Source organism: Lytechinus variegatus, chromosome 14 (genome assembly GCF_018143015.1).
Source record: "Lytechinus variegatus isolate NC3 chromosome 14, Lvar_3.0, whole genome shotgun sequence".
Lineage (NCBI taxonomy): Eukaryota > Metazoa > Echinodermata > Echinoidea > Temnopleuroida > Toxopneustidae > Lytechinus > Lytechinus variegatus.
The window spans coordinates 9,195,677-9,222,076 of NC_054753.1; the positions used below are offsets into that span (position 1 = coordinate 9,195,677).

The 26,400-nt window shown below is 36.8% G+C and overlaps 2 protein-coding genes across 4 annotated transcripts in view; one reads left to right on the forward strand and one right to left on the reverse strand.

The window, feature by feature from the left end:
• LOC121427507 overlaps positions 1-420 on the reverse strand; it is a 32,062-nt gene extending 31,642 nt beyond the window's left edge. Inside the window, exon 1 of one of the 2 annotated variants that reach the window (XM_041623937.1) lies at positions 26-420. In XM_041623937.1, coding sequence (XP_041479871.1) covers positions 26-319 — 294 coding nt within the window. In that variant the 5' untranslated portion in view covers positions 320-420. The remainder of the gene's footprint in view (positions 1-25) is intronic. The other variant, XM_041623938.1, reaches the window with a different exon arrangement.
• Positions 421-4,194: 3,774 nt separating this feature from the next.
• LOC121427581 (alkaline phosphatase-like) lies at positions 4,195-25,085 on the forward strand. Of its 2 annotated transcripts, none has more exons than XM_041624042.1 (9): positions 4,195-4,579; positions 7,098-7,318; positions 11,063-11,241; positions 19,202-19,373; positions 20,893-21,100; positions 21,998-22,141; positions 22,937-23,128; positions 23,781-23,918; positions 24,144-25,085. In XM_041624042.1, exons 1-9 carry the CDS (start codon positions 4,516-4,518, stop codon positions 24,446-24,448), a joined length of 1,623 nt encoding a protein of 540 aa, XP_041479976.1. In that variant the 5' UTR covers positions 4,195-4,515; the 3' UTR covers positions 24,449-25,085. The 2 variants fall into 2 exon arrangements, with proteins under 2 accessions (XP_041479976.1, XP_041479975.1); XM_041624041.1 differs by having other exon boundaries at positions 11,063-11,237; positions 19,198-19,373.
• Positions 25,086-26,400: the final 1,315 nt, after the last annotated feature.

Genomic DNA, 26,400 nt, shown 5'->3' on the forward strand with positions numbered 1-26,400 from the left:
TATATTTACGAAGATAAAAACTTACTATCACAGCCCCAATATAAGCAGTCCCCTGACTGCCGCCACCCTCAAACACAACGTTCTCATACGGGAAGTCAACATCGGACAGGAAATTGAACGTGCTCCCCATCATGTCAGGCGAAATCGACGACGACCTTGGCTGACGGTCCAACGCATCCTCACCGTAGTCGATGACGTCGGGTAACTTACTGCATGGTTTTCGAAGTCGGCACTCGGCATCTTCAAAGCAGCAATGGCTGGTGCGACGGTTTTCCCGACGTTGTTGAAGTCGAGCTAGATGCGATTCGGCAGCTCCCATTCGGATATTAGATACGTTATTGACTTGGTGTGATAACTGAAAACGAGTTCTGCTAGAAAAATACCAACTTGCCACGCATGGGTGAACGTATACAGTTATGATGGTACTCTGAGTTACTTTGCGTATTAATGCACTGTGCCAGTCGTTGGGAATGGTGGGGGGGGGGGGCAATGGGATTTGGTTTGAAATGGAATTCACTGAGAGAAACTAAAGAAGATTTGTTCAATATCAGGGGCCCGTTTCATAAACTACTTGCAACTGTCGTAACTTTGCCATGATAACCTTGATTCTGATTGGCTGCTGAGTCCTGTTACCATGGTAGTTGACATTATGACAAAATTACAACAGTTGCAAGTCCTTTATGACACGGGCCCCAGGTTAGATTATGTTGATAATAAAGCACCATCATTATCATTCACTGTATATAGTAGCAACCACCGCAACAACACAGCAACTTTTATACTTTAACAGGGACGACACCCTGATATTTTAATAGGACTTGGGGGGGGGGGGGTGGGGGGCTAGAAGAGTTAAAGGTGACTTTATATTTTCTCAATCACATAGACACTGCAAAAAAAACGCTTTTAAAAATGTAAAGCAACGCTTTTTAAGTCTGTCACTCTAAAAACTCTTATTTAAACTCTTAAACAAGTTATTTTTAAAATTGTTTAAAAGTTTAAGCAATTGTTAGAGTGACCAGCTTAAACAGCGTTGCTTAACATTTTTAAAGGGGAATCCAACCTTGGTCATAAAATGTTGTGTTGGGAAGGAGAAAAATAAATTGAACAGAATGATGAAAGTTTTAAAGAAATTGGACAAGCAATAAGAAAGTTATAGCTGCTTTAAAATTGAGATCACTAATACTATGTAGATTTCAAATTGGCAACTGGGTAAGTAAATTATGACAAGGGGCAAGGACAACTTTCCCATAGGCCATGTACTTTACTATCAGGGATTAGTGGTTTTCTCTTAAGTACCCATTCCCCTGGGGCAGTAATCTAAATATAACCCAGGTAGTACATTGTTTTATGTCCTCATGAAAGAAAAATATAATTTGAAATAAAACTTTTGGGAAAAATTGCATTTTAGTCATAATATTTATTGGAGTAAATGGAAGAGTAGTCCTTGTCTTACATCACTATGACATCCCATATGCGGCCAATTTGAAGTTTTCATGGGTATAGTGATTACCAGTATTTACAACTTTTAAAGATCCAAAACTTTATTGTTGTTTATTCAGTATTGTTCTAACTTTCACCTATCAACTTGTCTGATTTTTCTTTTTCTTATAAAAACAAGTCTTTATTTTGGTTGGATTCACCTTTAATAGCGTTTTTACAGTGTAAGGGTATTATACGGTTCGTATAAAAAAGTTTACAATTAGAAAAATCCTGTAAAATTAAACATTTTTAAAACCCTGAAGATTTTTCCACATTTTAACATTGGTACAGATCAATTTAAGCAAAGACGATATAATTGTCGAAAAATATTTCCGCTTGAGTGAGCACCACTTACTTTTGAAAAGTTAGGGGAAAATGATTTGCTCAGAACTTTGAAATAGTTATGTGAATAAAAGTAGACCTTAATCACGAAGAACACGTTGAATTTAGCTATAAAAATTATTTTAAGATAACTTTAACTTTTTAAATATGTTTTCTTGCCCAAAACACTTCGAAAAGTACTTTGCGCCCCACCCCACTCCACCACACACCGAAGCCATCGTGACGATATTTGCTTTACACTGAGATGCGATTTACATGAGATGGATAAGGCTTGATTTTCATTTTGTTAATCATTGTCAAGCCTGGAAAAAGTGTGGAGAAACAAGTATTAAATGAAAAATGAAATATAAACCCACTTTAAATGATAAAAACTTAGTGAAAAAACGCTGGAGATGTCTAATATAAACTTTTTCTTCAGATTTAGTTATGTCCTCAAATATGGCACAAAAAGGGTAAATGTTGTGCTCACTAAGTATTGAAATTTCCATTTGGGTGGCAAAATTTTACAATTTGTAAATGCTTAAATGTGTCCGTTTTATTTCAATTGACTAAAAGAGCACGGAAATTGTATAAGAAATGTTTCGAAGGGTAAGTTTGATTTCGCCCTTTCCCCTTGACACAGCATGAAAACGAGCATTTCTGTACAAACAGATTTCTGCGAGCTTTACACAAATGGACAGTGCTCACTCAAGTGTAACATTCTGTCATTTTTTTTAAAACTTTCATTGGATAGCTGAGACCCAAACCCAAGATTACATGTGAAAAGAATTACCCGTATGTTGTATATCTTTTAATGCCCAGGGCTTTTTTCAGAGTGTAAACTTTTTTTTGATACGCACTGTAGAGTTACTTGGCCAAGACCCCCCTTACATTCTTCTAACCTCTTCCCTACTTTTAGAAAGAGTGAGGAAGAGAGAGGGAGAGAGAGAGAGAGAGAAGTAGAGGGGGAGAGAGGGGAGGGGGTGAGCAAGAGGGAGAGAGAAAGAGACCATCAGAACGTGGTGGGTGTTATGCGTAGATGTGTAAGCATAGGGCATGAAGGGTATCACTGAAATTCGGCACAAAATGACGCATAGCGTCATGACGATGCCGAAGGCAGGGTGACGAAGATGATCCACCCTATCAAAGAGGAGCCATTTGATTAATATGGCTAACTTTTCAAGCAGCTGTATTAATACATTTAATCTATTAAGATACAAAAAAATCAAAGTACTCATGATTATGAAATATCGTGAAAATCTGGTCATTTCAATAGGTAGCTCATCTATTTGTTATTTTTATTTCAGGCCTCTCATATTATCACCCAACACCTTTCCTCAAAACTTCATAATGTTGTCACACATCATGGTCGTCCTTAACTTCTATTTAAAGTTTGATTCGACGGTTGGTAGGGCAGTAGCCCAGGAGAATAAAAAACGAATAGAAGAGAAAATCTTATTGAATTTGGCCCGTCTATAGTTCGTGGCCTTTAGGGTATTTCTTACAATCAATATACTTAAACAGACAAATGTCAGAGCTGAATTTGGTAATATTACAAAAGGGTTCCCTTTTAAAAAAGAAAAAATACGTCATTGCCAAAATTTGTAATGCATAAACATAGCTTTTAAACTGACAAATCATAAAAAAATACTGTTTCAAGGCAAAAATGCCCAGCTTCAATGACTGGGTAACAAGATTTATCATACTGCCCTCTAGTGTCTGAAAACAAAATTATTCTTTTCAAATGTAACGCAAGAAATGCTTTTGCACGAGTACGTAAAATACATCCTAAAACAATATCAAGCGAGCACCAATCAACACCAACCGAAAACAAAACAAATAACAAGATACAAACCGGGGGGGGGGGGATACCAGGGCAATTTGATAGGGGCGTCCTATTTTATAAGGGTCTCTCCATACCAATTTATATTTAAAACAGCAAGGCTGTGGTAGAAAGTGCCACATACCCGCACGAATGAAAATCATTATTATTCAAGGACACATACGGTATCTAAAACTCACATCAAGCGCGCTGGTACGAGTAGTGAAAATTAAAGGAGCCTTCTGTTTTTGTGAAATCAGTGCGAGGGATAGAGAGAGAGGGGGTCGAGAAAGAGGGATAGAGAGGAAGAGAGAGAGAGAGAGAGAGAGAGAGAGAGTGGGAAAGAGGGGGGGGGGGAAGGTGATGGCTAGATGAGAGAGAGGGCATGTTATGTCACATCTAAAGAATAAAGACAGGTAAATATTACATCATAAGTTCATGATTATCTAATCTACCACATCTTATTTGACATGTTTGATGAGCCAATCCCCCTTTACAAGCAGAAGATACATGACTTACATTTTTACAATAGAAATCAACTACAACAATATAGGCCTACAAAACATAATGATGACACCAAGCCTCTTGAAAACGACGCGATATTGTGCATAGGCCTGAAACCTGTATGATACAGTGTGATAATATAGCGAAACCAAAGATAACTGGCGCATTTCTGATGAAACTTAACGAACTACTTTGGGATTAAGACTGAGCAATCTACAATCCGTTTCTAAATATTCAAAGCTACTTTCTATCCGAGCACCTGGTGCACTTCTTTTCATTTGAGAGAAAGATCATCGAATTGAAACTCAGGACTGCGTTGGTCAGGTTCAATATTGAGCTTCATACAGTACTGTTTTCCTGTATTTGATCCCGGTGGACCGGCGGCGACCATGACTCCATATCGGGTGCTTCTACTTTTCCTTTCCGCTATTCTAAATCTAGCCACAGCTCAAGGTAAGTTAAGTATTCCGAGCCAAAGTAATGCGACGTCACACCAATGAAACCAATTCCAAACCCATGTGATATGCCATTCGAAATAACATAGTATTACTAATAATGTACTACTTATTCATTTATTTTTTATTCATTTTTTAAATAAAAAAAATATTAACTAATTAATTAATTAATCTATTTATTTGTTTATTCATTTGTTTTATTATTATTATTCATTTGTTTATTTATTTATCCCTTTTCTCTCCTTCTTTTTCTAATATCATCTTATTATGCGTCGTTCTTTTTTTTTTTGGGGGGGGGGTAGGGTTGAATATATGTATGTGTGTAGACATAATATATATATGCAGCAAATTAGCTTAGCATCCCTCTCCCTATCTCTATTTTCTTTCTATATTCTAGGCAGTTTTAATCGTCCTATTGTCCACCTCATGTTCCTGTGTTGTGTTGTTTCGTGTCATTTACTATTATTATTTGCCTTTTCGTTATCTTCATGTATTACTTTACGTATATTTCTATATTCCTTGTATCTATTTTTGAGGGGTCCACATTATACAAGCTGTGCTTTTCAGTGGACCCCTCCATTCTTCTTATGATATATAATTGCATTGATTTAATTATATTTAATGATATTGATTGTATTGATTTGACTTGACATGTATGTTAATTTATATTTAAATTAATTTCAAATATGTATTTTTTTCCAATATTGAATTTTGTTCATGCTATTGTTTATTCAAATTGAATCAATCTATCTTGTACTTATTTGTATCATTTTGAAGAATGAAAATAAATTTGATTTGAATTGAATTGAATCATGGCTGAGTATGTGACTATTTTTTGATGCTTTATTTGTTTTTATGCTTTTTATCATAACTTCGTCGAATTATTTTGATTTATTGATATTGTAAATGAAAAGAAAATAAAGTTCAACATGAGATTTATCTATGGTGTGTTTGCGTTTTTCGATAATTCTATTCATAGATATTTTGTAGAAGATTCTGTTCTGTATTCCCTTTGTGAATATGAAGTGTCAAAGATATGTGTATAGATTGACTGTAAGTTTACTTTTGGAATAATTAAGTTACAAATTCTGAATCAACTTTGTTTTAAGGTTATATATTGTTTTCAAATGTTATATATGAAGAGGATAAATATGATATGATTTTGAGTGATTGTGTGTACAATTTATCCCCCACACACAAATTGGTAGAGCGTAATATTTTCCAAGTGAGTGTGTGTGTGTAAGAGAGAGAGAGAGAGACGAAGAGAGGGGGGGGGGGAGTTGAAAGGATAATGATTTAAAATGTTTGTGAAAAAATTCCCCAAAACAGGAAATATCCAACCGATCAGCTATGTTACTTGAGTCTACTTCAACTTTAGGAAATTGTTCACATACAATGATTCGATAAAAAAGAATGCCAGATAAGTTCATTTTGGGAGATGAAAAGCCGTGTGTTGTGTGTGTGTGATGGGGGGGGGGGGGGGTCAGCAGTTCCCAATTACACCTTAGCGGACGTGGGTCCCGTTTAATCGTTATGATAAAAAAAATGACAATTCCAATAACAAGTTGACTATCGGCCAGATTGAATGATTTCAGTAGCTTTTAACTGTTATCGCCTTTTTTTCTTGTAACAAGTGTTAGGAAACGATCCGCAGTCTTGTGCTTGATGTTCAGTATTGCTTCCTGTTTATGTTAAACCAGTTTCATTTATCAAAAGCAGTGCGATATAAATGTCCAAACATTCCCTTCTGGTTGTATTTCCTGTTACTAGAAACCGAAAGTCATTAACTCTTCTAATTTGGCCTTATTTTGCCCTCGATAAAGTGCACTTGGGCTTTGATAGTATGCAGATTAAAGCAATTGTTTTATATGCATTTAATAGCTCCAGTAGACCTAGTCTGCTATGCAGACTCCTTGAATCAGCTGTGATACACAAACTGCAGATGGTGGGTCTACAATTGCAGACTAGTTTTCCACATGATTGGATAACTAACATGAATTTCTGACGAGATCAGCATCAAGATTCAAATGACAATTTAGACATGGGCCCCATCTTACAAAGAGTTACGATTGATCCAATCAATCATAACTCTATGGAACTCTATGGAAATCCATCAGTGTCTGATTTTTTCTACGGGAAATTCGCACAACGTCTTTTGTAAACAAGGAGAAGCACAGTGAATTTTCAAGAAAACAATGAACGCATGAATATACATCATAGTTGGAAAATATTTTGAACAAACATGCATAACATATGTTGACGTTGCTGGCCGTCCATAGTTGTGATTGATCGGATCAATCGCAACTCTTTGTAAGACAGGCCCATGAATCCCGAGATTTTGTTTTGAAAATGTATTACTTTTCACTTGGCCTAACCTTCTCAATCACTGTTGACACTCACATTATCGACATTATTATTTTTTCATGAAATTTATGTAAGTTGGAAGTCTTGCAAGTTTCTAGTCCTCTCTTTTTATCAATGATATCAAAAAAATCTTTCTCATCTAATGACTACAGATGCTGCTTTCTGGAATAACCAAGCCCAGACAACACTCCGGAATGCCTTGAATCGCGAACAGAACCGAGGCATCGCGAAAAATGTCATCTTCTTCCTAGGAGACGGGATGGACATCACGACCTCGACGGCCTCCCGCATCCTTCGGGGTCAGCTCAATGGAGAGACTGGTGAGGAGGATTCTCTGATCTGGGATACCTTTCCCCATGTGGCCCTGTCAAAGGTGAAATAGTCTTTAATAGTCTTGTTGAGGAATACCTTGGGTCAGAATTACCAAAACTGGCCTTGTTTTTCATAACATTATATAAGAGGAGTCACTGCATTGTTTGTGTTCTTGCACTATTTGTGGAAGAATCTTTGAAGATCCCGGGACTTATTTTACAAATCCACGTAGTTCTACCGGGGATTTGAATCCATAGATCCATCTTCCAATTAACAGTCAGCCAGCTTGCGATTTACATCGGTCGTTGAAAGAATTTGTGGCGGTAGTCGGAGAAAGAATAGTGGGAACACAAATGAGCAATTGAATACTTTTCACATGTGTTTCCAGAGAAGATTCACTCCTCGTCCTGTTCAAAAGACCAACGATGGTTTTTCGAATAATGTCATGAGGACCAAGTAGTATACAGTGTGTTGTAGCGTCCAACTGTGTGCGGGGAAGGGGGGGGGGGGAGGGGGGTATCGAGTGATCTTTCATTGCTCTTCATGGACCTGGGAAGTGGGGGTGCTGAAGCAGCCCCAAGATTTCCTCAGGGGGTGCTGCGTGTATTAGTTTCCATATGCAGCACCCCCTGGAATTCTGGTTGGTGTGTCATATAAGAGAAATGTATGGAAAATTGAGGTCATTCTCAAAAGCTCATGATTCCATTTGCAAATACGGAATGTTACAAAAATACCTTCTTTCCTGCCACTGCCAGGTTATGGAATTCCCTACCTCAGGACGCCGTAGACAGCACCTCAGCAAATATATTCAAGAGTGAGGTGCAACATGTCAGACTATGTTAGTCTGCATTTGTATGTAAATATGTAAATATTATATATATATATATATATATATATGTTTTTTTTACCACAACTTCAACGGTGGATTCTCAGCATTCAAATCCACAATACAGTACGACAATACACCACAAGTGGTATGTACTTATACAGGAAGAAGAAGAAAATGACCAACATCTTGTGTTGAAACCCTTTTTTCTTGGCACCAAAACGACCTTCATTTTGTAGTGAAACCATTTTTTTGCTTGTGAGATTTACATTGACGGAGCAAAAAATAAAAATAAAATGAAGGGAGAAGAGAGGAGAAAATAAGAGGATGTAAAAGAGTGAATGAAATAAGGTGAGGGGACGACTTGGAAAATAAAATGAAAATTCTTTCATGTCACTAAATAAGTTTTCCCTCGCGCTTCGCGTTCACATTGCATGTTTGACGAGATATAGGCCTACATGAGATTCTTCCTCAATACACTGATATGGAGCTTAAAATACCAAATTTGAAGTCAATATACAAAACATATTTCAGCGCCGACATCGAGCTTTCATTCATTTTGTTTGATTTATAAATTGATTTTCAAAAAGTGCTTTGTAAAATGTCCGTTTTATTGTGTCAGTATCAACATTTTGAGCTAGCACTGAGCACGCGCGTTATTTGATTTGTCAGCTATCTATTCAGTTCGTGTATATATTCCATAAAGTTCTCAAAATATCCTTTTTCAGATTTGATTGCAAAAAACTTTCAGCCAGCGCTGCGCACTCACATTTTGATCGGTGAGCATGGTGAGTAATGTGTATCTCAATGATTTCCTCTGTAATGATATAATTCTAGAACAAACTACTTAAAATCCCCTTTTCATGACATCGCGATTTGCGCTCTCATTAATTTTTTAAAAAATATATTAAAATGCATCTTATTCATAATTACAAAAGTGTTCAAAATGTCCAGTTTCAGGAATTAATATCAAGAAATTTCGAGCTGTTACAGGCCTATTAGATTAATAAATACAAAATTATATTGTTATTTAATTCCTTATAATTAAGTTGTCCTTTTTCCGAATGGAATATTTCGTGCTTAGGAAGAGGAATTGAAAAAAAAATCATTTTTTTCATATGATGACAAAATGCCCTTAGAATGTCCAGGTCCTAGATCAAAATGAAAATATTATCTTGCGCTTCGCGCTGACATCATTTATTAAGAGCGATCGATAATATCCCTATATAGAGGTGTTGTGGCTCAGGGGATAAGTCTCCGGACTGTGAACCACAAGGTTCGGGGTTCAAATCCCACCACAGCACTGGCGTCCTTTGGCAAGGCGTTTATCTACACTTGCCACTCTCGACCCAGGTGTAGTAAATTCTTCAAAAAACGCGTATTGCGAATAATTTGCCATTCTGATAGGTTAAGTCACACAAACATTTTATTTTTTAACAATAAAATATTAAAGGTGCATGATTTATATAATTTCTTTTTATGGTGTTTTATGTTTCAATTGAACTATAATGCTCTTCCTCATGCTTTTCCATCATTATTAAAAAAGAATCAACATTTGCATACTTACCCTACCCGACAGTCGTCATTCTTTCACTTGCATAATTATGTTGAGAACAGTACTTAGGAAAAGAACGGTAGTATGTACGGGTCCAGTTTATTGGAATTCCTTAGTTATGACGCTTAAGCAAAGTCTACAAACTTATAATATTTTCAAACATCACTTGAAAGCTAAGCTTATTCTTCGATATAATGAAACAAACTGAAATTGCTCTTTATTAGCATGCTCTATTGCATTTTGGTCCACAGAGCTTATTATCCAGAAATTTCTTAAATTCTGTTGGATGGCAGCTGCTTACTTTATTTCTTTTGTTCTTTTTGATTTCTTCGTTTCTTTCTTTCTTTGTTTTTTGTCACGTTTCTGTGTTGTGTTGTTTTTGTCGGTGTAATTTGATTGATAAAATGTTGTCACGTGTATTATTATTAAGTAGTTATATCAAAGTAATGTATAAAAAGGGGAACCTCATCTACAAGCATTCTGCTTCTAAGGTTCCCTCCACTTTTCCGTTTTATGTACTTAAACATGTATTGATTAAGAAATGCTTGCTGTTTATACTTATATAGTCCACGTGTGTAATAGTTGCTCAGCTTAGTTATGTAAGTTAAGTTATCAAAGTTTTGTAACATAACGGATTTGTGGAAATAAAACCTAAATGAAGAAAAATGAAACGGATACCTGCGGTAGGAAGAAATTCTTTGAATGCTCGATGCGCCCGATCTGGGTAGCCATGCTAAAGCCGGGGTAATAGTACGCAGCGCTTATAAACACTTTAAGCGCTATATAAATGATGCATATTATTATTAATATGATTATTTTATCCACTTCTCAATTGTCCTTCATAGTGCTTGCATTAATGCTTAAATTGACCCTTTTGCAGATAAGAATATCAAATATTTTCAGCTCGAGCTTCGCGATCACTTTATTTGAATATTGAATATGTATTGCTTTATAGCTAACAACAAACGGTCGTCAACAAGTCCCTTTTCGATCAGTTATATACACATTTTGTTCAGGATCACAAACATTGCCCAGAATGTTCGATTTTCAGGACAAAATACATGAAATAAAAAAAATAGCCCGCGCTCACACTATTTGAATATGGCTTATGACATTATTATGTTTTATAACAATAATGCAAAGAATTGATTGTTACGGGGAAACAAACGGAAATCATCTTTCAGTGGCCGATCGGGGGAAATGTGGGTGAAATTTTTTGCCCCCCCCCCCTTATTGGTGAAAGCTGGATCCGCCCCTGTATTTAGGCCTTCTTAAGCACCCCCAGCCAAAAAAATCATTCCCGGGGCCCTGTTTCTCTTTGAGCCAACATGAAGCTACAATCACGAATGGTAATTAAGCTCCCTAATAACGCTTTCAACTTATCATTTAGTGTATTCATTTTACTTCGTCTCAAACTCGTCCAGACATACAATACGGATCAACAAATTGCGGACTCTGCGGGGACTGCGACTGCATTCTTATGCGGTGTGAAGGCTAAAGCCGGAACACTTGGAATCGATGACGGGGCCGAAAGAGGAAATTGTGCGTCCGTTGCTGGGAGCGAGGTGGACTCTATTCTCGTTCAAGCGAACCGGGCAGGTAAGCTATACACAGATTTTAATGGCACGAATGCTTTTTAGGGGTCTTTTTGTCTTTCTGAACTCGACAGTCAACCTTGTATCAGTCATTACAAATCGTGATTTAAAAAAAAAATCATTTGTTGACTATTTGTTTAAATTTTACATAAATATTTGAAAATCCATATTTCATTGTTCAAAATAGAAGTCTGAGAATAGAAACATTCTGAAAATTCTTTTTTGCCTAATTAATCGTGGGCCCGGCAGCCACTATGCATCGCCAGATCAACGTAGCTCTTTATCCCTTGAACGCTGAACAGGATAGCAGCAACTCCCATCATTTTACGTCTTTTGTTCTGAGGCGGACAGGGTTTGAACCCCCGACCTCCCAGATGTGAGACGGACGCTCCTCCAACTGAGCCAACACACCAATTATTCGTGAAATATGCGGCGATGATTTTTCTCACATCGTCTCATATCCACTTGCTCTAGGTCTATTATGCCTAGCTGACCTGTTTACGAATCTAAATTTGACAAATACCACAACAATTATTAGACGAAGTGAAAGTAATTAGACCATAGACTTTGGCGAAAGTTAGAATCAGTGAGTACTAGACTAGGCTTGAAGACCAAACGGTAATAACACCAAGTGTATAGTAGACCAAATGCGTTTAGCCCGATATTAGAATATGTGTATACCAACAACATGTATACCAAGTGGGTGAAGACGGCATAACCGTGGATGATAACGAACACTCTCATTTTAAAAGTTGGAGGAATGACAACCTTTTCTAAACGTTGCATTTTACCACTTTTAATTAGTGCATGTCGAAAACCTTCAGTGTGTCCATTCTTAAACTGAAGGGGAATGAAACCTTTGGAACAAGTAGGCTTGTGTCGAAACAGCAAAATCAAAGAATAAGAACAAAGAAAGTTTGAGAAAAATCGGACAAATAATGAGAAAGTTATGAGCATTTGAATATTGCAATCTCTAATGCTATGGAGATCCTCCCATTGGCAACGCGACAAGGATGTGTGATGTCACACATGAACAACTTTCCCTTTGATGGACTATGAAATACCCTGAAAATGTGTTTTTTGCTTTTTCGTATGGTGATACAAACTCTTTATCCATGATGTATTCTTAAAATTCTGTATTACATGCCCTCCTATAGAAAGAATACATGTTCTACTGATAGATGTAATAAAAGAGGCAATTTAAGTGAAATATATACTAAAGTAATGGGGAGAGTTGTTCAAGAGTGACATCACACATCTTTGTCACATTGCCAATGTGAGTGTCTCCATAGCATTAGTGATTGCAATATTAAAAAGCTCATAACTTTCTCATTACTTGTCCGATTTTTCTTAAACTTTCGTTGATCTGTTTCTTTGATTTTTCTGTTTTCACACAAACTATCTTGGTCCAAAGGTTTCATTCTCCTTTAAGGTTATACTTTTGCGGACGAACCAAACACTTATTTCTCCACTTTGAATTATTCGCCTTCATGCAAGGTTGGATATAACCTTTTAGTCCAGGATAGAAGAGGCGTAACCTTGTTTTTTTTACATATACAATATTTTTTAATGGTTTCTTGTCAATTCGAGGGTGCTGATTACGAATCTGAATGATGCCACTGGTGTAACCTTGAGCATTTTCCGCAAATTGGCAAAATCCAATATGGCCGCCAAAATATGCAAATTACCCATGAAAATCCTAAAATTGTCCGCACATTTGGCTTTGCTTGGCCAAATGGTGATGTATGAGTGAAATATCGTCTGAAAACACGATTTATAACAAAATATATCATCTCTTATGTAATTTAGGTGGTAAATACTGTATTTCAACATTCAAAATGGCTGCCATATGCCCTTTTTGTGAACATTATTTGTCTACACTCAAATTGTATATTATACGATAAGGGCTTATGGTGGCCATTTTCAATTTAAAAATGCAGTGTTTATCACCTTAAATACACGACATTATGATATATATTGTTAGAAACCATGGTTTTAGACAACATTTCACCCTTGCATCAGAATTCACAATTATAGGCAATATTTAGAGTCAAATGTCCAATGTTACAATGTACATAATACTTTTAGGACCTATGGCAGCCATTTTGGATTTCAAAGTACAGCATTTATTACCTCCACAACCAATATGTGATGTATTTAGTTAGTAATCATGTTTAAGACAATATTTCTACTCGTATTTCACAGTCATATGCATTTTATGATTCTCACTCTTGTGAAAATTAGTTTCTCCATTCGCATTGTACATATAAATATAGGGATTATGGCGGCCATTTTGAATGTCAAAATACAGCATTTATCACATAAATGGCATATTAACAATGATGTTTTTAGTCAGTATTCCACTAGTTTATCTTAATTATATGCATTTTAGTGCTCACTCTTGTCACTTTTTTTGCCCCGGCCATTGCCCTTGTACATAATACTCTTTATGCCACTGGTCGCCATTTTGAATGTTGAAATACAGTATTTATCACCTAAATTACATAAGATAATATATATTTTGTTATAAATCATGTTTTCAGACGATATTTTACTCATACATCACCATCTGGCCGGCCCGGTGTAAAATGGCAGAGGTAATAATGGCAGAGGTAAAATTGGCAGAGGTAAAAATGGCAGAGGTAATAATGGCAGAGGTAAAATGGCAGAGGTCATAATGGGAGAGGTAAAAATGACAGCTATAGGTAAAATATGGCCAGCCTCAAACCCCGATGCAATGAATTGTCAAAAAGCCCCTGCATGTACATAGATTAAATTAGAAGTGCATGTCACGGTTAGGCATTTCATCATATCATTATGTCTTTATCGGCCTAACAATGCTATTTACGAATTCGTTGGAGGTGTACCGTGAAGGCTTTTTAAAAATAAATCAAACGAAAAATATTTTTTTCATTCAATTCTTCAGGAGCAAAATGAAACTGCGCTATTCTCATTCATCATTTTATAACATTACTTTTTATCTAGCTGTTTTTTTTTTTATATCTAAAGATTTGCCAGGTTTACCGTTACAAAAAGGAGGAAGAGTAGACATAAGAGAGGTGGAGAGACAGAGAGGGTTAGAGGTGGGAAAAGAACATAGCAGGAAAAGCTTAGACCTTGAAATTGTCACGAATGATTGTGGTTGAATATTATGTCCTAATTTGTAATGTCGTCTGTACTATTCTTGTTAAATATTTGAATGACAATAAGCATGCATTCCCAGGTTTGGCACTGAATATGTAACTGATTATGAAAATCAATAATAATCTTGACTGGTAAACCAATTTGGGGTCGATCGAGGGTACCGTCTGATTCAGATTCTTTGCATAAAAGAAGACCCTGAACCTTCTTTACTATTGCATCCAATATGATATAGACGGCTTGATGGTCATAACCCTTGGAAGCGGAAGTGCTGTCGGGTATTTTGTACACCATAAGCATGATAAGCAGCACCCTCTTGGTAATTAGCTACTGCACTGTGTAATCCTACATGCATGCATTTGTATAAACTTACAGAAAATTTGTATTTTGTGCATGTACCGATACAAATTTATTGTAATAAAATTGTTTTCCCCTTTTTAAAAACATATCTGTTCTGTAAAATTGTAGAAAAATTGTGGAAAACCCTCCTGTTATTATAATCTTCAAAATTATTTTTTTTTTCTGTAAAACCTTTTTTAAAAATTTTTTTCTTCTGTAGAATCTACTGTTTTTTCTAATAGTGTACCTCGGCCACTTTTACCTCTGCTATTGTCACGTCTTCCATTTTTACCTCTTGTCATTTATACCTCTGCTCTTTTTATCTGCTGTTCTTACCTCTGCCATTTTTACCTCTGCCATTATTACCTCTGCCATTTTTACTTCTGCCATTTTTACCTCAGTATCTGCCATTTTTACCTCTGCCATTATTACCTCTGCCATTTTTACCTGGCACCATCTGGCCAAGCAAAGCCAAATTCTGCTGAAATAATTTGTTCCCATTCATATTGTGCACAATATCGTAAGGGCCTGTACCGGCCATTTTGACTTTCCAATAACAGTATTTATCACCAAACTGGCAGAATAAATGATATCTCTTAACTGCTTAATAGAAATTATGCTTTCAAACAATATTTTACTCATAGATCACTAATACCTGCATTTATGGTGCTCACTCCTGTGAATATTGGTTTGCCACTTTGCATTGTGCATAATACTGTTAATATCTCTGGCGGCCATTTTGAAAGTAAAAATACAGTATTTAACACACAATTTAAACCCGAATGATAAATTTCGTTAGAAAATATGTTTTTAAACAGTATCTCATTAATTTATCACATTATGCATTTTAGTGATTACTCTTGTGATTCCTTTGCCCACTTTCTCATTGTGCATAATACTTTTAGGGCCTTTGGCAGCCATTTTGAATATCAAAATACAACATTCATCACATACATGACATATTAATAATATATTTCGTTAACGATTATGTTTTTCGTCAATATTTCACTCGTTTAATCTTAATAATATGCATTTCTGTGATCACACTTGTGAATTTTTCGGCCCCCATTGCCATTGTACGCAATACTGTTTTGGCCAGTGGCTGCCATTTTAGATATCAAAATACAGATATGTTCCAATGTATGACATAATAAATGATATATCTCTTTAGTAATGATGATATGCATATATTACTTCGTTCATACATCGCAAGTTTTTGCGGTTTAGTGCAATATCTTTTATCATTATATTTTTCTATTATCGTACTGGTGGCATAGAACGACACTGACGGTTTCACATTTTACCCCACATATTTTCTATAGCATCATAATAATTGTCACATGAAACTACTCCAGTTTTGATGAAAACAACTACATGTTACCTTGTTGACTTCATCAAGTCTCACGTGCCAGAATATAATCACAACATGCAAAGACAACATAATAATTTATCATGCATGTGTGACTATCGTCTGACAGCATATTCAATGTTATCTTCGAATTAGACAGTAGTACATGTAACAAACAAACAAAAAAGCAAACAAGCAAATGAAAAAAAGAGATGAACTTGTTAACAGGTTAATGAGTGGACCCGAATTTCACAAAACGATGCATTGCGTGATTTTCCTTCTGATGAACCAAAACTAGAAATTCAATCTGTTAATTACCCATAAGGCATGTTACTCATTCAATTTATTGTGACATTACTGGGATGAATGATGGTAATAAAAACAAGAACGGGGAAGTTCAGGATTATTCCGATCTATTAAAAAGGCGGAGCCTTGGTACTTTGATAAGGCGGGGGGGGGGGGGGGGAGCCGATCACAGAGAACCTAGATGTGACGTCATCTTTTCACTTCAAAGAAATAATCAGAATAGAGTTAAACATCCAAGACCTGTCTTTTTATACTACCTTTGCCTTTCCCTTTTCTTTCCCCTTTCCACTCCTTGGAAAGTCATGGAACGGGAAATCGCCCCTACGGAACCTCCCAGTAGTACAACCCAGTCTATAATAATAAACAACTAGATTCCGAAGATTGCAAAGAAAATTATCCTGGGAAAACATTTTCTCAGTAATATTACATCCACGTGTATGAATCAGGGTCAAGGGCGTGACAGGGGTCGGTGACCGGGGGGGGGAGCCAAAAATTTCCCGGTCATATGGTATGAATAGGATTTTTTTTGTGTGTGATTGTGCCCCGAGCAGTATAGGGCGAAGCACGATGCGTGATAAAAAAAAAAACGACGGGACACAGCATGGCGCGCACAGCAGAAAGTTGCTTAATAATATAAGTCCCAAGCGAGCGAAGCGTGCGAGAAAGAAAAATCACCTTTTCATGAGAATCTAACTTTGAGATTGATTTTGACACGGTATTCAGAAAATAACATCATATCTTACATCTTCCTTTCCTTTCCTGTTTTTTCATCTTTTTGTTTTGTTCTCGGTTGTAGAACTTTTGGGGGCCAGTGCAATGAGGATCGGGCCAGGGGCAATGGCAGCACCAGGATTTTTAATCTTGGGGAGGCAAAAGAACGTTTTAGGAGGGGCAACAAATATTTTGCCTATTTCTCGAAATAGAGCGAGAAGTGCGAGCTATGTTTTTTTAAATGTAGACCCCACTGACTTGAAAAGGGGCCTGTTAAGGGATAGCTGTTTGCATTGGGTCATGAAGATGTTATCTCACCAAATAAGTAATGCGAGCTCGAAGCGCGAGCTGAAAATTATTAATATCCTGAGATGAAAACTGGACGTTCTAAGCACTTTTTGAATTACGAACTAGATATGCTAGATGGCTATCTAATAAAACAATCGACGCGAGCGCGTTGCGCGAGCTGAATTCTTTTGATTTATGAAAATTATGAAAACGCAGGATATGTATCTCGCTAACACGAATAATGAAAACTCAAATCGCGAGAAGCATATTATGACCTGATCATTGGATTTTTAAGCCCCATGTGAACAGATAATTTACTTACCTCACTTAACAGCTACTACAGTTGCAGCTTAAGTAGGATGCTTATGACAACATTTACTATGCATTTTTTTATTTGTCAAAATTTCGGAGCATGTCGGAGGAGGGAGTTCAACTCACTAGGAGCAAATGCCCCCCGTGCCTCCCCCCTTTGGATCGCCATTGGTCTGGTACGGAGCCCCCGGAACCTCGTGATATTTTTAAACATTGGAGATGCCCACTTTTTAATCAAATCGCGGGTACATACACAACACATGTTAACTTCAACGCAGTTGCGGATATTAATGAATTATTTTGAGGCAGCACTACATTGCAAATATGAAAAAAGTCGCCAGCGAGCGAAGCGAGTCAGAAAAATTTGGCCTTTCAAAATGATTTTGAAATTAAATTTTAATTATGTGATAGTAGATTTGGAAATTTAGCCAAAGTAACATTAAGAGGCTTTGTACGGCACATCTAGCCAGCGTCAAGCTTAACTTGGGTTAGGACATACATGTACATGATATAAGGGGGATATAACTAGCCCTTGGCTAAACCTTGCCTGATGATATATCTTTGTTCTGATTGTGACCATTATTGCATAAAATTTAGCAAGCTACTTCTAATAGACGCCATCCACCGTTCTCCCCTTTCTATATATTCTTTTAATCCTCGGCAGCCCGGTCGTGTTATCGGTTTTTCTCTTTTTTCTTGTCCCTTTTCTTTATTATTCTTTAAGATTTTCTGATTCAAAATTGCTTTCAGTTCCTAAATCTAAGAAATCATGGGGGATCGGTCCTTTGCACATGCTGGACCATCGTTGTGGAATCAGTTGTCATATTTCATTCGTAGTATTTCAAATATCGATAATTTCATAATTGCTCTAAAAACCCATTTGTTTAAAATTGCCTTCCAGTAGTTTCCTTTCATTGTCATGACTGTGATTCTTTTATCCATGTCCCTTCCTGCTCCATATAATTTGTCTTAATTCCTTTTCTCAGCGCCTTGAGCACATAATCAATGTGGATTTGGCGATTTAGAAATACTCTTATTATTATAATTATAATTATTTTTTTTCCAATTAAGCTTTTGGCTCTACCTTCATTTTCCGTTTCTTTTTGCCACTTGTTTCTCCTATTTTCCCGCCATTCTTGCCCATGCCAATGAGTCCTATCTTTTGATTTTATATCCCTCCCTTGCTAACCATGTTAATGTATTACCGGTAGTATTTCGGCATGGACCTATTCGTAATGGGTCCATTATTTCAGGATATTTTGTAGTTCCTGACATTCTTTTTTCTTTTCTTTTCTTTTCCGGCTTTCCTTCTATTTTCCCTATTTAAGTTCTTTCTTTCCTATTCTTTTCATTTTTCCCTTTTCCCTTTTTTTTCTTTCTTTCCCTATCTCTCCCATTTCCCTCTCTTTACCAGTGAATCCGCCAGGGGGCAGCTTACCCCGCCTCCGCCTGTTACGCCACTAATCAGGGTCCTGTTTTTAATGCACATTATCTATCTATTCCTCTTGTTATTTTAAAGGTAGGGCAACCGGTTTAATCACCACTGCTCGCATAACACATGCGACCCCAGCGGCCGCGTACGCTCACTCACCGGAGAGGGATTGGGAGTTTGACGGACAGGTGCCCGATGAGGAGGCTGATGATGGCTGTATCGACATCGCTAGGCAGCTAGTTGAAGAAAACAACTTTATTAATGTGAATATACTAAATGTTCTTAAATAAGCTAAATCATCTTCCCCTAAAAGGCAATTAAATAAAAAAAAAACATCAATGGAATTTCACATGTTAAAACAGAAAACGATTTTCGAAATATCCAATTAACATTTTAATTAAATATTTTATTTATTTTGTATATGGAATTTTATTCACTAATTATTATCATCAATATTGGTCTTATCCATATTCTAAATAATTGATAATATAATTGTAACACCTTTATTATCATTATATTCGTTTCTGTTTTAATTATCACGATTGTTATTGTCATTATGACCGTAATCAAGTATCTAATTATTATTTTCATTATTAACATCATCATCATTACCATCACCACCACCACCATCACCATCATCACCACCATCGTCGTCGTCATCATCATCATCATCATCATCATCGCTTCATCATAATAATCATCATCATAATCACCATCATCATCATCATCATCATCATCATCATCATCATCACCACCACCATCGTCATCATCATCAACATCATCATCATCATCATCATCATCATAATCATCATATCATCACCAACACCACATCGTCATCATCATCACCATCACTACCACCACCATCACCATCATCAACACCATCGTCGCCATCATCATCATCATCATCGCTTCATCATCATAATCATCATAATCATCACCATCATCATCATCATCATAATCATCACTACCATCGTCATCATCACCATCATCATCACCATCGTCATCATCATCATCATCACCACCATCGTCATCATCATCATCATCATCATCACACCCATCATCATCAACACCATCATCATTATCATCATCATCACCACCACCATCGCCTCATCATCATCATCATCACCACCATCATCATCATCATCATCACCACTATCGCGTCATCATTTGATCACACTTACTGAAAATTACATAATAACATTACAAAACATTGTTTATTACATGTACATACTTGGAAAAAAAAGTAATCATAAAAATGAAATATACGCATCCATTCGTTAATCTAAATCAACCTGTTCCCATTTCTGGAGATGTATTGCCAAAGTATTTCTCTCTTGTGCAATGTCTATTCTTCTTCCCTATAATTTCTGCAATGTTTTATTATGGTTTTATTATACATATGAAACAAATTTCAGAGCAAATAAGTTCAGAATGAAATGGTTTCGTTTCAGAAATTTTTTCAAGCTGGCAATCTGTCACGTTCACAAACATGATTATTACCAATGTTTATTTCCTAGATATATGTATCATATCTCTTATTTTTCTTGACAAATTTACTTTGACTTTGACAACCTATTGAATGTATATACTAAGTCAGTTTGACTACATATGTCTATGTATTAGGGATTATGTACATAACATGTTTACTGCTTGTCTGAAAAATATAAATGTTAATTTATACAGTGTAATTAGGTTTTTTTGATAGTAAACAAGGGGGAAAAGAAAGAAAGAAAAAAATATCGATCGTACTATATTTATCGTATTTTTGTTCTCAATTACCAGGTCATTCTTGGTGGCGGTCGTGCGAATTTTCTTCCCAATACAACCCTTGACCCCGAGTACGCTGCCGAGAACACGACAGGCTCCCGAAGAGACAGTCGTAATTTGATCGATCAATGGCTATCGGATAAAGCTTCATTCTCTTCTCATTACGTATGGAATAAAACTGCTTTCGAACAAATAGATCCTACATCAACAGAGTTCCTCATGGGTGAGCATGAAACCGAGTTATAAACATTATCTCAGATTTTACAAGGATTTTGTTCTTTAAAGTTAAAGGGGATATGCAACCTTGGTCATAAAATGTTGTATTGTAAAAGAGAAAAACAAGAAGAAAAAAAAACCCAGAATGGTGAAAGTATGAAGAGATCCCTAAGATTGTAAATTTCAAATTGGCAACTGGGTAGGTAAATGTATAAAGTTGGTAAATTACGTGTTATCAGAATTTTATGGTTTTCTCATAAGTACCTATTTTCGTGTGCACGCTGGGGCAGTCATCTAAATATAACCCAGGCAGCATATTGGTTTATGTCCTCATGAAAGAAAACTATAATTTGAAGTAAAATTTTTGAAAAAAGAGACATTTTAGCTATATGTATTGGAGTAAGTGGAAGACTATTCCTTGATTGATTGCATGTATTCTTTTTCATTCCAAAATTTAACAAAGTTTAAACAATGTATAGCAAAACACACAAAAAATATATAATATACAGAAATGTAAAAAGGGAACCCACTGAAAAGCAAAGCTTGTTAGTATGGGTTCCCTGCGCTGTAATAAATAATTTGCCTTATATCCACGTGCTTGCATCACTATGACATCACAATGTGGCCAATTTGAAGTCTCCATTGTTAGGCATATAGTGACAACCAAAATTGACAACTTTTAAAGATTCATAACTTTTCCTTTTCTCTAAAACAATGTATGGGCTGGATACCCTTTTAAACGTACAATACATTTTCAGACGTAACATAATTATGCAAACACAATATATACTTTATCATGCATAACGAGCTGTACTACTAGAGAGTTTTCGCATCAACGACGCACAATGCTTTCAAGAACATAGACAATGTATGATACTTTATTTTAAATTTAAATTAACACTAGGCCTGTTTGAACCAAGTCATATGAGATACGAGGTTGAAAGATTGAATGACACGGCTGGGGAGCCCTCTATCGTCGAGATGACTGAATTCGCAATCAACTTGTTAAGCAAACGTGATGAAGACGGATACTTCCTTATGGTAGAAAGTAAGTGTGAGACATATAAAGCCGGAGTTGCGTGAGACCGAATATCCGGGTCGAATTTTTTTTTGATATATGTCGTATCGTCGGCAAATAGCCGTGGTGCCGTGGTTTGAAGGCGCTCGACTGCACAATAAAAGTCCGGGGTTCGAAAAAGTAAGGCATGTGGAAACAGATGCACTTTTTCTTGTTCTTTATACGAATGACCCCCTCTTGGATGACTCTTAAATTTGACCTACTTCGCAAAATAATATGCGTCGAACATTTGCATACAAACATCGTCCGTTGTAAGGGTTAACAACTATATTTTGGTGTTGTGACTCTAACATTCGCAACACTCGTCAGACAGATTGGAAAATCCAATAATCGCTGCAGTGACGTCGTTCCTCAGTAGTGAGACATGTTTAGTGCGCTGACTGGAAATGTCCCCACACTGTAAAAAATATTGGGCAAAATTTTAACCAGCACGAGGGTAATTATGTATCCAACCAATTTGGGGTAGTATTTTACCCAATGTGGAAAGTATATTGTCCAGTAAGGTTAAAAAATAAGCAGAAATTACTTTAGAATGAGCAACATTTTCACCACACTGGATAAATAATAATGCCCAAAAGAAATGCCCAATGTTGGTTGGACACATAATTACCATCATGGAGCATTTTTACCCAATATTTTTAAGAGTGCACTTATATTTCGGTATTTTAAAACGTCTCATTTGTTGATATTAAAAATTATGATCAATTCAGGTGGTAGTTCGAATTATTAAGAAAACAAATTATTTAATCATCTTTACATCAACAGGTGGACGGATAGATCACGCACATCATGACAGCGTTGCATACAAGGCACTAACCGATACTATCGCCTTCCATGAAGCTGTTGAAAGAGCCGTCGAGATGACGGATAGTGCCGATACTCTCATTGTGGTAACCGCGGATCACGGACATGCCTTTACCATAGGCGGGTATGCGAGCAGAGGAAATCCGATATTTGGTTAGTGGTTTGCTCAATGGATTTATATGATTGTGTGTGTGTGTGTGGGGGGGGGGTAAGGCAATCTAAATCTGACGTCATTAAATAAATGTGCGTTTCACACGTCATGTGAGGACTTCTTTTCCTTGTGGATCGACATCATTACCCCATTATGCCTTAGTTATACACTGTAAAAACTGTGGTGTCAAAACTGACACCAATTGGTGTTAATAGAGGAGCACACCCTGAGGTGTTAAAATAACACCATAGGTGTTGTAATAACACCTATAGGTGTAAAACAAACACCACCAATTTAACACCGGTGTAAAATAACTGGTGTGGTCCTCTATGTACACCGGTTAACACCACAGTTTTTGCTGTGTAGCATGGAACATAAGATCAGCTGTCCAAATAAACTGATCAAATAAACAACAAAATCAATCAACCAATCAATCAATCCAATCAATCACTCAAATCAATCAATCAATCAATCAATCAATCAATCAATCACTCAATCAATCAATCAATCAATCACTCACTCAATCAATCAATCAATCAATCAATCAATCAATCACTCAATCAATCACTCACTCACTCAATCAATCACTCACTCACTCACTCACTCACTCAATCAATCAATCAATGTTATTTTTGCTCTCACCATTCTCATTAGGTTACGATGATTGGGGGAATGGAACTGATGGTAAACCCTACTTGACATTATCTTACGCCAGCGGTCCAGGCGGTATTCGTCTTGCAGAGAGCTACATCAATAACGGAGAACGACCAAACCACGTCAATTCAGATTACAGTAAGTTTAATCCGAATAGGACTAGCTAGGCTATTTCAAAGGTGTCGACAGCCGTCCGCGCAACTGCGCCGAAGTTTGACGCGTAAACGTTGACTATTTGCAACATATTTTTAAAAAATATTTGATCTCAATGATTATGAATTCAATATGAACATTCATGTACGATATATAGCCTTTTGCATATTATGTAACACTCACTCTTCTTTGTTTTTGTTCTTTTTTCAGATTCAAAAGATTTCGTTCAAGATGCGACAGTTCCACTGAATTACGAACCACACGGGGGTGCTGACGTAGCAATTTACGCGCATGGTCCCTGGGCCCATCTGTATCACGGTACACAAGAGCAGAACTACATTCCGCACGTCATTCGATACGCAGCATGTTACGGGGATAGCCAGGAGAACGCGTGCACACGCGCAACGGAAGAACCACCGATGTGTACGGGGAGTGCGCATCCTACCGCTCATGCGTCTTGCGCGTCGCTTATTTTGTTGTTGATGTATCTTATAATGATCATGTTTGAGATTTAATTAAAAGAAAATAGCTATAAGAAAAACAAAGCAAATCCCTCAAAACAGGTCACAAGTAGGTTCTCAGTATTACATCTTCCGCACGATCATAGTGAAATAGGCCTATAGAGTAGGCTCGCCAGCGACTTTTTCTTCGTCATTACTTGTGCAGACGACACGAGAGGGCTGTTTTAAGGGCTTTGAATCAGACTTCAAATCTTAGACTTATATTAGATTTTTACCTCTTTGAAAAATCGTTCTAGTCGAGACTCGAACCTGCATCAATGAACACGACTGCAGGATTGGCTTACTGATTGAGCCACACCAATCGAGCTACTCATTGGGTCGGAAATTGCGCTATTTCTTAAATTTTCGTGTCGCTATGAATATTCATGAGGCGTATAGTCTGACCAAATAAAAGCTATACAGACAGAAATACATTTTGCGTAAAGTATTACATGGCGTAGAATCAGGCATTCCTGAATGGATTATGCTTTTTTTAATCAAACAGAAAACACCCCACCCATAAAAACCCTAAACAAATAAGAAATAGCCTTTGAAAGCAAAAAAATCTGAAGAGCAGACCTTTTTGAAAAAAAGATAAATATTGCATCACGCAGAGCCTTTACACCGCTCGTTTACTCACATGCAGCAATTGGCAATATAAAACGGGTTCAAGGATGTAGCCAATGGTGAGTGCGTATTCAAGTCACGTGTTCATGCTTTAATTATGCGCAACCTTCCAGTCGTGCATTTTTCGTGCAGCACTGTGCATTTTTTGTGCAACACCGTGCAATTTTTGTGCAGCATTAGTTCCAGTAGCACGTAAAAACTGATACGCGTTCAAGAGGCTGGCTAGGATTTTGATGCGCTTACTTAGGCGCGCATAGTAGATACGCCTGTGATGTCATAATTGACAGTCTTGTGGTCTCTTCGTCTGTGCGATCGGACAAGTTGGAGGGATTTGAACAAGATTTCCATGAAAAAATCATTTTGCCGACCCGTTTTATAAAACAATTAATGCACATTTTAAGATTCGTGATGTTAGTGCCGATGCGAGCAACTCTCGGGCATTCACAATATTATGCAAAAGCACTCGGCGCAAGCGCCTCTTGCTTTCGCATAATTGTAAATACCCTCGAGTGTGCTGCATCGTCATAACCTGGTCATAACACACTCATAAATGTGCATTAATTGTATAATAACAGTTTAAACCGAAGGCAGTAAACTATCAACGGTCCTAGTCTACAAGTGGCGCTCACTGCATGGAACATGTTTTATTGTAGATATACTTTTTTATCCACAATTACGATTATTCTCATACCATTTCATAGGCCTATTAAAAAGTACTAGGATACATGTATTTCACTTTGGGTAGAATTTTAGGTGTGTGGTAGATTTAACTTTTGAACTCGTACTAATGATTTAATGATGCTGCGAATTGCACTACGGGAGTATTAATCAAGATTTAATTTCATAGTTATTCTATGCACAACTGAGCCATAAGTTACATACAGTGTATGTATTAGGTTAGTAAATAAACTTATCATTATAATCATTGTTATGGTGAATATTACTGTTCATGTACACTGCGATTTTCATTATTATCATTATTATTATTAAAGCATATGACATATTTCCTTCCTTTAGATTATTACCATCCGACTTTATTCCTGGAACTAGTAGAGAAATCTCACTCTCACGAACCCCCCCACCCGACATGGAATATTGCATTAAATACACACCTCTCTATGGAATATTCCTATTCTGCGCGTGCCTTTACTGACGTCATCTTGATTCCATTTCTGGGGGCCGTTTCATAAAGCTGTTCGTAAGATAAGAGCGACTCTAAGAACGACATGGTGATCCTTTCTTACGCGCAAATCCATCGCTAATGAATATACAATTTGCCATAAGAAAGGATCACCAGTCGTTCTTAAAGTCGCTCTTAACTTACGAACAGCTTTATGAAA